The 10733-nt window shown below is 46.7% G+C and overlaps 1 protein-coding gene across 2 annotated transcripts in view; it reads right to left on the bottom strand.

Moving 5' to 3' along the window:
• Window positions 1-358: 358 nt before the first annotated feature.
• LOC116627732 (glutathione S-transferase theta-2B-like) overlaps window positions 359-10733 on the bottom strand; it is a 15294-nt gene continuing 4919 nt past the window's right edge. The window contains exons 2-5 of one of the 2 annotated variants that reach the window (XM_032397618.1): window positions 2192-2279; window positions 1130-1280; window positions 911-1042; window positions 359-568 (exon numbers count right to left, since the gene is read on the bottom strand). In XM_032397618.1, coding sequence (XP_032253509.1) covers window positions 359-568; window positions 911-1042; window positions 1130-1280; window positions 2192-2279 — 581 coding nt within the window. Of the gene's footprint in view, window positions 569-868; window positions 1043-1129; window positions 1281-2191; window positions 2280-10733 lie in introns of both variants that reach the window. The other variant, XM_032397617.1, reaches the window with a different exon arrangement.

The following is a 10733-nucleotide window of genomic DNA, read 5'->3' on the forward strand; positions in this document are numbered from 1 at the left end:
AAAAAAAGAGTCGGATGCTTAACCGACTGAGCCACCCAGGCACCGCAAGTCTTCTTTATATTTAAAAGACCAATGACATTTGCTGATTTGAAGTTGATTTGTTTTTCTTCATGCTATTGAATTTGCAGATCTCTTTATATATGGTGGATTTTAGTCTTCTATTGATTAGATCTGCTCCACCTGAGAAGGAGCACTGCCAAGGACATCAGATGTCCTACCTGGGCAGAGCTCCTCCAGGAGTCAGAAACAAGAGACTGAGGCAAGATAGAAAGGATGAAAAAGGACAAGTAAGAAACGAAGAATGGATCTTTATTGCTAATCTCCTGGCCTCCAACCATCAGCCCCCCTTCCAGACTCCTCAGGGGATCCTGGAAATACGAAGCAGCATACACGGATGGACTTCTGCGGGCGGCTTCGGGACTTGTTGGTTGACCGCCTGCTCCAGGATGTTTAGGATGGGACCATGGGTCTCCTGGAACAGCTCAGAACCCAGGAAAGCCTCCACTCGCTCACGCCATGCTGCCAGTCTCGGCCGTCCCTCAAACAGGTCATAGCCAACAGCCACAGGCTGCAGGGACAAGGATGGGAAAGTTACAGTGATACTGAGGCCCCAGTACCAGAACCACTGGCACAGGTGTCAGGTCCCCTCCCTAACCAGGGACGCGTGGCCAGCCTCAGGGCCCGAGAGCACCGGCATGAAACACCACACCCAGGAGGGAAGCAGAAGTCCAGGGCGAGAGCACCAGTTCGGACAGAAACTTGCTCTGTGATTCTGGGCAAATTCCTAGCTGTCTCTAGGCGTGCCTCAGTGTTCCCGCCTAGTGAGGGGTGCCGCCCACAGATGCTGCCCCACCCGCCAAGCTCACACCTGCATCAGCTCCCCCAGCGCCATGAGGTCGGCCAGCGACACCTGCTGGCCTGTGAGGAAGGCCTGGGCCTCCAGGAACTTGTCCTCCAGCTGCTGCAGCACCCGGTCCATGGCGGTCCTGTTCCGCTCCACCTTCTCCTCAGGCACGTGGGCCCCGATGAGTGGTGCTATCACCTGACGGGCAGAGGGCGGGCTCAGGCTGTGGTCCCTGCCTCCTCCCAGGTCCCTGACAGTCAACAACCCACAGATGGCTCTCCTCACCTGGGTCCACAAGGGCACGCCAAAGGTGCCCCGGATGCAGTCAGCATGCCAGCCCAGGTACTCGTGGACACGAGCACGGGCCCGAAGGTCAGACGGGTACCAGTGGTCCGCCGTCTGGTACTTAGAGCTCAGGTAAATCAGGATGGCGGAGCTAGAGACAAGGGCAGGAGCCGTGGCTGTGAGGATCCTGGTTCACGGCCTTTTCCCTCAGCGGCTCCCATCCCTCAATGGGGCTCTGGGGCTTCTCTGTACTTGATGGCCTCCCCCCCGCAGCTCCCCTGGGCGCTGCCTCCCCTCTCCTCCCTGATGGTACCCTCCTGAGTCTCCTTCCTTTGCTGTCTCAAGCATGGGCGCTTGGCCAGACCGTCCACTTTGCCCTTTAAGAGGCTCATCTCTGTGGTATTACAGCAGCGCCCTATGAGGTAGAGATTTGTTATCCCATTTGCATGGGAGGAAGCTAAGGTTCAGAACAATTAAGGGACTTGTCCGAAGCCACACAGCTCAGAAAAGGCTCTCTGGGCCTCTGGATTCTTGCACCAAGTCCCCTGCATGTCCAAGTGTATGGGTTGGGGACCAGGAGGGGAAGCATGTCCTCAGATCTGTCGTGGGTGCCCTCTGACGGGTCCTCCAGCCATCACGCCTGTAGCTGCCTGACTTTTGTCCTCTACCTGCCTGGTGGCTGGCCCTCACCATGAGTTGTCCCCTCAGGCCCTGGCCGACTCTGGAGAGTGGCCTGAGGAGTCAAGAGAGGCCCTTTCAGCTTCCATGTGTTGAACCTGCTCTCTGTCCAACTGGACAAATGCCCTCGTCCTCTTCTAGTGCCCCTCAATCTGGGGGTGGGGAGGCCCTGAGGTCCAGAAGAGGAGGCTGAAGACAAGAGAGGTGCAGAGCTATGTTGCATCAGCTTCCAGGCATCCCGGTCACCCCCAACCCCAGCTGTCAGCTCTCACCACACCCCTCCCTCTGCACTCACCTGCCACATGGGGTCTAAGAGGACACACAGCGGGACAGCCAGAGGCCAGGTGGGCTGGGGGCTTAGGAGGACAGAGGGAAGGAGAGCACCTTTCAGTCAAGATGAAGTCACCATCCTTGAGGACGGGCACCTTCTGCAGCCTATTAATCTGGAAGAACTCCTTGCTCAGGAGCTGCCCTGTGGAGGAAGAAGTCAAAAAAGGCCTTCAGGGCAAGAACCACAGCCGCTGTGCCCTCCCTCTCCCTTCCCCAGCCAGAAGCCCAAGGCCAGGCTGGGCGAAAAGAAATAGCTGGGGTTGTGGGGAGAGCTGTGTGGGGCCACAGCCGGGCCTTGGGGCCAGGAATGGGGATGGCCTCCCTGCCCTACCACCTCCCAGGGCGGCTGAGGGGTTTTGGTGGGCACAGCCAGGTGCTCCTGATGAATGAAAGGGAGTTTTTCGGCCGGAGCGGGGTGAGCAGGGGGAAGGGAGGCAAAGAGGCGAGGCTCAGCAATTCCCACCTCTAAACTCTCACATGGTGGCCAGCTCCTCAGGGTCTTTAGGGCTTTAGGACTTCAAATACAGGCTTTCAAGGCAGGAACTGTGAAAATCCAGTTCGGTATTTACTCCCCATCCCACAGAGTAGAAGTAACATTATCCTCCTTCTCAGTGGGTAAAGCTAAGGTTCAGAGAGGGCTTGCGACCTGTCCAAGGCCACACAGCAGAGGGCAATCTCTGGTGGGAGATACCAGAGGAGAACAAAGGCAAAAGAAATGTAGATAAAATTGAATTTCCTTACAACTTGCAGCCCTTTGATAGATACCTGAGACAGGAAGAGTGTGACATTCCTCAAAGAATTCACAACTGCCTTAATGTTAATGCTTTGCAACCTTAGCTCGACAACAGCCAGACCTCCAGGGTCCTGTTAGTCTTCTTTAAATCCCTTTAGGGACTCCCTTTGTCTCTACTCACCCCCCAATTCCAAAATATATGATCAGTTGCATCTTCCAACCCAGTGCAGTTCTTTCTCCCTACGGTCCCCGTGCTTCAATAAAAGCACCTTTTTTTTTTTTTAAGATTTTTTTATTTTAGGGACGCCTGGGTGGCTCAGTCGGTTAAGCGTCTGCCCTCAGCTCAGGTCATGATCCCAGGGTCCTGGGATCGAGCCCCACATCGGGCTCCCCCTGCTCAGCGGGGAGCCTGCTTCTCCCTCTGCCTGCTCTGCCTGCCGCTCTCCCTGCTTGTGCTCTTTCTCTCTCTGACATATAAATAAATTTTTAAAATCTTAAAAAAAAAAAAAAGATTTATTTATTTTAGAGGGAGAGAGAGCACACGCGAGCAGCAGAGGAAGAAGGAGAGAGAATATCAGACTCCACACTGTGCTTGGATCTCATGACCTGAGCCAAAACCAAGAGCCCAACACACCAACCGACTGAACCACCCAATCACTGAGAGTTTCTGGATTTCAGAGGGTTCAGGTAGAGAAAAGTTAAATGCTTCAACGTGTTCACAAAGGAATATTTTATCATATTTCTGTATATCATGGATATCTTAAAGTTTCCTTAATCTAGAAGAGTGAAACAGAGAACCAGCAATGTTTCAAACAGGAGTCACAAAAACTATCGTCATCTTCCTCAGTTCATTTAGTCCTGTAATTAAGTCTTGTTCAGTTTGAATGCAGCTTTTTTAGTTAGTTCTGGAAATTCTTATCCATTTTGGTTTTATGATTTTAAAGATATCAAAAGCCTGTGTTTGTCAAAAGCCCTTTTAAAGATTTTATTTATTTATTTGAGAGAGAGACAGAGAGAGCACACGAGTCGGGGGAGGGGCAGAGGGAGAAGCAGACTCCCCGCTGAGCAGGGAGCCTGATGCGGACTCGATCCCAGGATCCTGGTATCAAGACCTGAACCGAAGGCAGACACTTAACCAACTGAACCACCCAGGCATCCCCCAGTGTACTTTTATTTATTTATTTATTTGACAGAGAGAGAGATAGCAAGAGCAGAAACACAAGCAGAGGGAGTGGGAGAGGAAGAAGCAGTCTCCCCACCGAGCAGGGAGCCCCATGCGGAGCTTGATCCCAGAACCCTGGGACCATGACCTGAGCCAAAGGCAGATGCTTAATGACTGAGCCACCCAGGAGCCCCTCCCCCCACAGTGTACTTTTAAAATCCATTCATTTCAACCTTAGTCCTAACCACATATAAAATTCCTTTCCAAACATTTCCCTTCATAAACCTACAGCTTTCTTTTTCATTCAAATTTTGACCTAAGCCTTTTCTCACCAAACAACCAGTCTCATTTTAGGACAAAATTACTTTCCTTTACCCTCAACACAGTGTATTCCCATTCCTTAGCGCTTACTTGGATACCCCTCCTACTTTCCTACATACAAAGTTGCTCCTCTTATTTCCATCAGTCTTAATTACATTGAGCAGAAGAATTTTTTTACTTTTTTTATTAACCTATAATGTATTATTTGTTTCAGGGGTACAGGTCTGTGATTCATCAGTGTTACACAATTCACAGTGCTCACCATAGCACATACCCTCCCCAGTGTCCATCACCCAGCCACCACATCCCTCCCACCCCCCTCCACTCCAGGAACCCTCAGTTTATTTCATGAGATTAAGAGCCTCTTATGGTTTGTCTCCTCTCTGGTTTCATCTTGTTTCATTTTCCCCTCCCTTCCCCTATGACGCTGTCTTGTTTCTCACATTTCTTCAGTGGGATCATATGATAATTGTGTTTCTCTGAATGACTTATTTCGCTTAGCATAATACCCTCTAGTTCCATCCACATCTTTGCAAATGGAAAGACTTCATTTTTTGATGGCTGCGTAATATTCCATTGTATATATATACCACTTCTTCTTTATCCATTCATCTGTTGGTGGACATCTAGGCTCTTTCCATAGTTTGGCTATCATGGACATTGCTGCTATAAACATTGGGGTGCATGTGCCCCTTTGGATCACTACATTTGTATCTTTGGGGTAAATACCCAGTAGTGCAATTGCTGGGTCATAGGGTAGCTCTATTCTTAAATTTTTGAGGAACCCCCATACTGTTTTCCAGAGTGGCTGCACCAGCTTGCATTCCCACCAACAGGGTATGAGGGGTCCCCTTTCTCCACACCCTCCCCAACATCTGTCGTTTCCTGACTTATTTAATTTTAGCCATTCTGAGTGGTGTGAGGTGGTATCTCATTGAGGTTTTGATTTGTATTTGTATGCCGAGTGATGTTGAGCACTTCTTCATGTGTCTGTTGGCCATTTGGATGTCTTCTGTGCAGAAATGTCTATTCATGTCTTCTGCCCATTTCTTTTTTTTTTTTCAAAGATTTTATTTATTTACTTTTTAAAGAGCGAGCGAGAGAGAAACAGCATGAGAGGGGAGAGGGTCAGAGGGAGAAGCAGGCTCCCCGCTGAGCGGGGAGCCCGATGTGGGACTCGATCCCAGGACCCTGGGATCATGACCTGAGCCGAAGGCAGACGCTTAACCATCTGAGCCACCCAGGCGCCCCCATTTCTTGATTGGATTATTTGTTCTCTGGGTGTTGAGTTTGATAAGTTCTTTATAGATTTTGGGGGATACTAGCCCTTTATCTGATGTCATTTGCAAATATCTTCTCCCATTCTGTCAGTTGTCTTTTGGTTTTGTTGACTGTTTTCTTTGTTGTGCAGAAGCTTTTTATCTTGATGAAGTCCCAATAGTTCATTTTTGCCCTTGCTTCCTTTGCCTTTCGCAATGTTTCTAGGAAGAAATTGCTGCAGTTGAAGTCGAATAGGTTGTTGCCTGTGTTTCCCTCAAGGATTTTGATGGATTCCTATCTAACATTTAGGCCTTTCATCCATTTGGAGTCTATTTTTGTGTGTGGTGTAAGGAAATGGGCCAGTTTCATTCTTCTGCATGTGGCTGTCCAATTTTCCCAACACCATTTATTGAAGAGACTGTCTTTTTTCCATTGGACATTCTTTCCTGCTTTGTCAAACATTAGTTGACCATAGAGTTGAGGGTCCATTTCTGGGCTCTCTATTCTGTTCCATTAATCTGTGCATCTGTTTTTGTGCCAGTACCAAACTGTCTTGATGATGACAGCTTTGTAATAGAGCTTGAAGACCAGAATTGTGACGCCACCAGCTTTGCTTTTCTAACTTTCCTCTGGCTATTCGGGGTCTTTTCTGGTTCCATACAAATTTTAGGATTATTTGTTCCATTTCTTTAAAAAGTGGATGGTATTTTGATAGGGATTGCATTAAATGTGTAGACTTCTCTAGGTAGCATTGACATCTTCACAATATTTGTTCTTTCAATCCATGAGCATGGAATGTTTTTCCATTTCTTTGTGCCTTCCTCAATTTCTTAAAAGAGTATTCTATAGTTTTCTGAGTACAGATTCTTTGCCTCTTTGGTTAGATTTCTTGTTAGTTATCTTACGGGTTTGGTGCAATTGTAAAGGGATCAACTCCTTAATTTCTCTTTCTTCTGTCTTGTTGTTGGTGTATAGAAATGCAACTGATTTCTGTGCATTGATTTTATATCTTGCCACTTTACTGAAATCCTGTATGAGTTTTAGCAGTTTTGGGGTGGAGTCCTTTGGGTTTTCCACATAAAGTATCATATCATCTGCAAAGAGTGAGAGTTTGACTTCTTTGCCAATTCGGATGCCTTTTCTTTCTTTTTGTTTTCTGATTGCTGTGATTAGGACTTCTAGGACTATGTTGAATAGCAGTGGTGATAGTGGACATCCCTGCCGTGTTCCTGACCTTAGGCGGAAAGCTCCCAGTTTTTCCCCATTGAGAATGATATTCGCTGTGGGTTTTTCATAGATGGTTTTTATGATATTGAGGTATGTACCCTCTATCCCTACACTCTGAAGAGTTTTAATCAAAAAAGGATGCTGTACTTTGTCAAATGCTTTTTCTGCATCTATTGAGAGGATCATATGGTTTTTGTTCTTTCTTTTATTAATGCATTGTATCACACTGATTGATTTGTGGATGTTGAACCAACCTTGCAGCCCAGGAATAAATCCCACTTGGTGGTGGTGAATAATCCTTTTAATGTACTGTTGGATCCTATTGGCTAGTATTTTGGTGAGAATTTTTGCATCCATACTTATCAGGGATATTGGTCTGTAGTTCTCCTTTTTGATGGGGTCTTTGTCTGGTTTGGGGATTAAAGTCCCCTACTATTACTGTATTATTGTTGATGTGTTTCTTTGATTTTGTTATTAATTGGCTTATATAATTGGCAGCTCCGATGTTAGGGGCATAGATATTTAAAATTGTTAGATCTTCTTGTTGGATAGACCCTTTAAGTAGGATATAGTGTCCTTCTTCATCTCTTATTACAGTCTTTGGTTTAAAATCTAATTTGTCTGATATAAGGATTGCCACCCCAGCTTTCTTTTGATGCCCATTAGCATGGTAAATGGTTTTTCACCCCCTCACTTTAAATCTGGAGGTGTCTTTGGGTCTAAAATGAGTCTCTTGCAGAGACCATATCGATGGGTCTTTTTTTTTTTATCCAAACTGATACCCTGTGTCTTTTGATTGGGGTATTTAGCCCATTTACATTCAGGGTGACCATTGAAAGATATGAATTTAGTGCTATTGTATTGCCTGTAAGGTGACTGCTACTGTATATTGTCTGTGTTCCTTTCTGGTCTATGTTGCTTTTAGGCTCTCTCTTTGCTTAGAGGACCCCTTTCAATATTTCTTGTAGGGCTGGTTTGGTGTTCGCAAATCCTTTTAGTTTTTGTTTGTCCTGGAAGCTTTTTATCTCCCCTATTTTCAATGACAGCCTAGCTGGATATAGTATTCTTGGCTGCATATTTTTCTCGTTTAGTGCTCTGAAGATATCCTGCCAGTCCTTTCTGGCCTGCCAGGTCTCTGTGGATAGGTCTGCTGCCAATCTAATGTTTCTACCGTTGAAGGTTACAGACCTCTTGTCCCGAGCTGTTTTTAGGATTTTCTCTTTGTCTCTGACACTTGTAAGTTTTACTATTAGATGTCAGGGTGTTGACCTATTTTTATTGATTTTGAGGGGGGTTCTCTGTGCCTCCTGGATTTTGATGCTTGTTTCCTTCTCCAAATCAGGGAAGTTCTCTGCTATAATTGCTCCAATATACCTTCTGCCCCCTCTCTCTTTCTTCTTCTTCTGGGATCCCAATTATTCTAATATTATTTCGTCTTATGGTATCACTTATCTCTTGAATTCTCCCCTCATGATCCAGTAGTTGTTTCTCTCTCTTTTTCTCAGCTTCTTTATTTTCCATCATTTGGTCTTCTATATCACTAATTCTTTCTTCTGCCTCATTTATCTTAGCAGTTAGAGCCTCCATTTTTTTATTGCACCTCATTAATAGCCCTTTTGACTTCAACTTGGTTAGATTTTAGTTCTTTTATTTCTCTAGAAAGGGATCCTTTAGTATATTCTATGCTTTTTCAAAGCCCAGTTAGTATCTTTATAATCGTCATTCTGAACTCTAGTTCCAACATCTTACTAATGTCCATATTGATTAGGTCCCTGGCAGTCGGTACTGCCTCTTGTTCTTTTTTTTGAGGTGAGTTTTTCTGTCTTGTCATTTTGTCCAGAGAAGAATAGATGAGAGAACAAAATGCTAAAAGGGTAACAATGACCCCAGAAAAATATACACTAAACAAATCAGAAGAGACCTGAAACCGGGGGGAGGAGGGGAGAAAGGAAAAAAAAAAAAAGAGGGGCACCTGGGTGGCTCAGTTGTTGGGCATCTGCCTTCGGCTCAGGTCATGATCCCAGGGTCCTGGGATCGAGCCCCACATCCTGCTCAGCCAGGAGCCCGCTTCTCCCTCTCCCACTCCCCCTGTTTGTGTTCCCTCTCTCTCTGTCAAATAAATAAGTAAAATCTTTAAAAAGAAAAAGGAAAGAAGAAAAATTGAAAAAAAAAATAGAAAAAGAAAAAAAGAAAATTTTAAAAATTAACTTTGAAAGACTACAGAATCATGGTAAAAAAGCCATGGATTACATGTGCAGTATTCCCCTAGCGCTGGAGTTCTGCCGTTCTCATTGATGGGTAAACTTGGTCTTGGCTGGCTGTTCTCGCTGCTCTTCTGGGGGAGGGGCCTGTTGCCGTGGTTCCCAAATGTCTTTGCCGGAGGCAGAATTGCCCCGCCCTTGCCTGGTCTGGGCTAAGTAATCTGCTCGGATTTGCTCTCGGGAGCTTTTGTTCCCTGCAAGCTTTCGGTACAGCTTTGGAGGCCAAGGGTGAAAACGGCGGCCTCCCAATCTCCGCTGCGGAGGAGCCGAGAACTCGGGGCCCCGCTCCCCAGTGCGCCCCCAGAGAAAAGCCGTCAGTCACTCCCGTCTCCCCAGTCTCCAGCTGCACTCCGTGCTCACCCGGCCTGTGACCACGCGTTTCTGTCTCTGGCACCCGACCCCGTGTGGAGTCTCCAAACCCCGCAGATCCCTGCGGTGCGCTCCCGCACCTCTCCTCCCAGGGGAGGAAGGGGAGTCTCCCCGGATCTGCTGCTTGTTGGGTCCCTGCTGGAGGAGCAGTGGCCCGACTGTGCCGCGGATCACGGTTTATGGCAACCCCTGAGCTGAGAGCCCGCGCCTCGGCTCCGTCTCTGCGGCCGGCTTCCCTGCTCCGATACCTGGGAGCTCTGCCACACTCAGGCACCCCTCATCATTTTTAAACCCTGTTTTTCCAGGGGCGCCTGGGTGGCTCAGTTAAGTGTCTGCTTTCAGCTCAGGTCATGATCCCAGGGTCCTGGGTTTGAGCCCCAAGTCAGGCTCCCTGCTCAGCAGGGAGTCTGCTTCTCCCTCTGCCTCTCCCCCTGCTTGTGCTCGCTCGCTATCTCTGTCAAATAAATAAATAAAATCTTAAAAATAAATAAAATCAAAAACTTGTGTTTCCATACTACAATCTTTCAATAAAGCACACAGCCTGTTTACCAACAGACCCAAGTATCCTCAGCTTCTCTACAATAAGCCAAAAGCACAAACCTACGTTCAGTAATCAATGCATTAGTATTTTATCTCATTTGGAAAAGACTTAGATGTCCAATGAATTCAGTCCAATTTAGCATCCAAGCACAACTTTAACGTTTCAGGTTTGAAACTTTGAAAGCTATCTAAACAATGACCCATGAAAACTTGGAGACGGACAAAAATCAACCATCATTTTAAGCCATCTTTTTGCTGACAAATTGCAAAAGAGATAATAGACGCTTGTTTGACCTTCAGTAACCCTTGGTAGGATAAAAGTTTTACATTTAACGCTAAGTCTAAAGAATGTGTCTATCATAATTAAATCAACAAACTTAAATTAGTGTAAATACCAAATATGTTCCACTGGCATCTACTTAGAAGTCAATCAAGTTGTTCCCCACTGTCAATCTTTACCTGGGACACCAGTGGGGAAATCTGAAGTGGGTGGTGTAAGTCCAAGGGGGTGCTCCTCATTCCTTGGCAGCGAGGCTAGGAGCAGGCACCAGGCTGGTTATAGGAGCCAGTGATGCAGGCCGCACCCAAGGTGGTGCAGAAACAGGAGGGCAAGAGGATGGCAGAAGAGGTGAGGTAAGGCCAGCAAGGCTGGAGGTGGAGAAATGCCCAGAGGGCAGAGAAAGGACTCCCAGTTCTAAAGCTCATCAGCTCAGACAGAAGAGC

Source organism: Phoca vitulina, unplaced genomic scaffold (genome assembly GCF_004348235.1).
Source record: "Phoca vitulina isolate PV1807 unplaced genomic scaffold, GSC_HSeal_1.0 scaffold100, whole genome shotgun sequence".
NCBI lineage: Eukaryota > Metazoa > Chordata > Mammalia > Carnivora > Phocidae > Phoca > Phoca vitulina.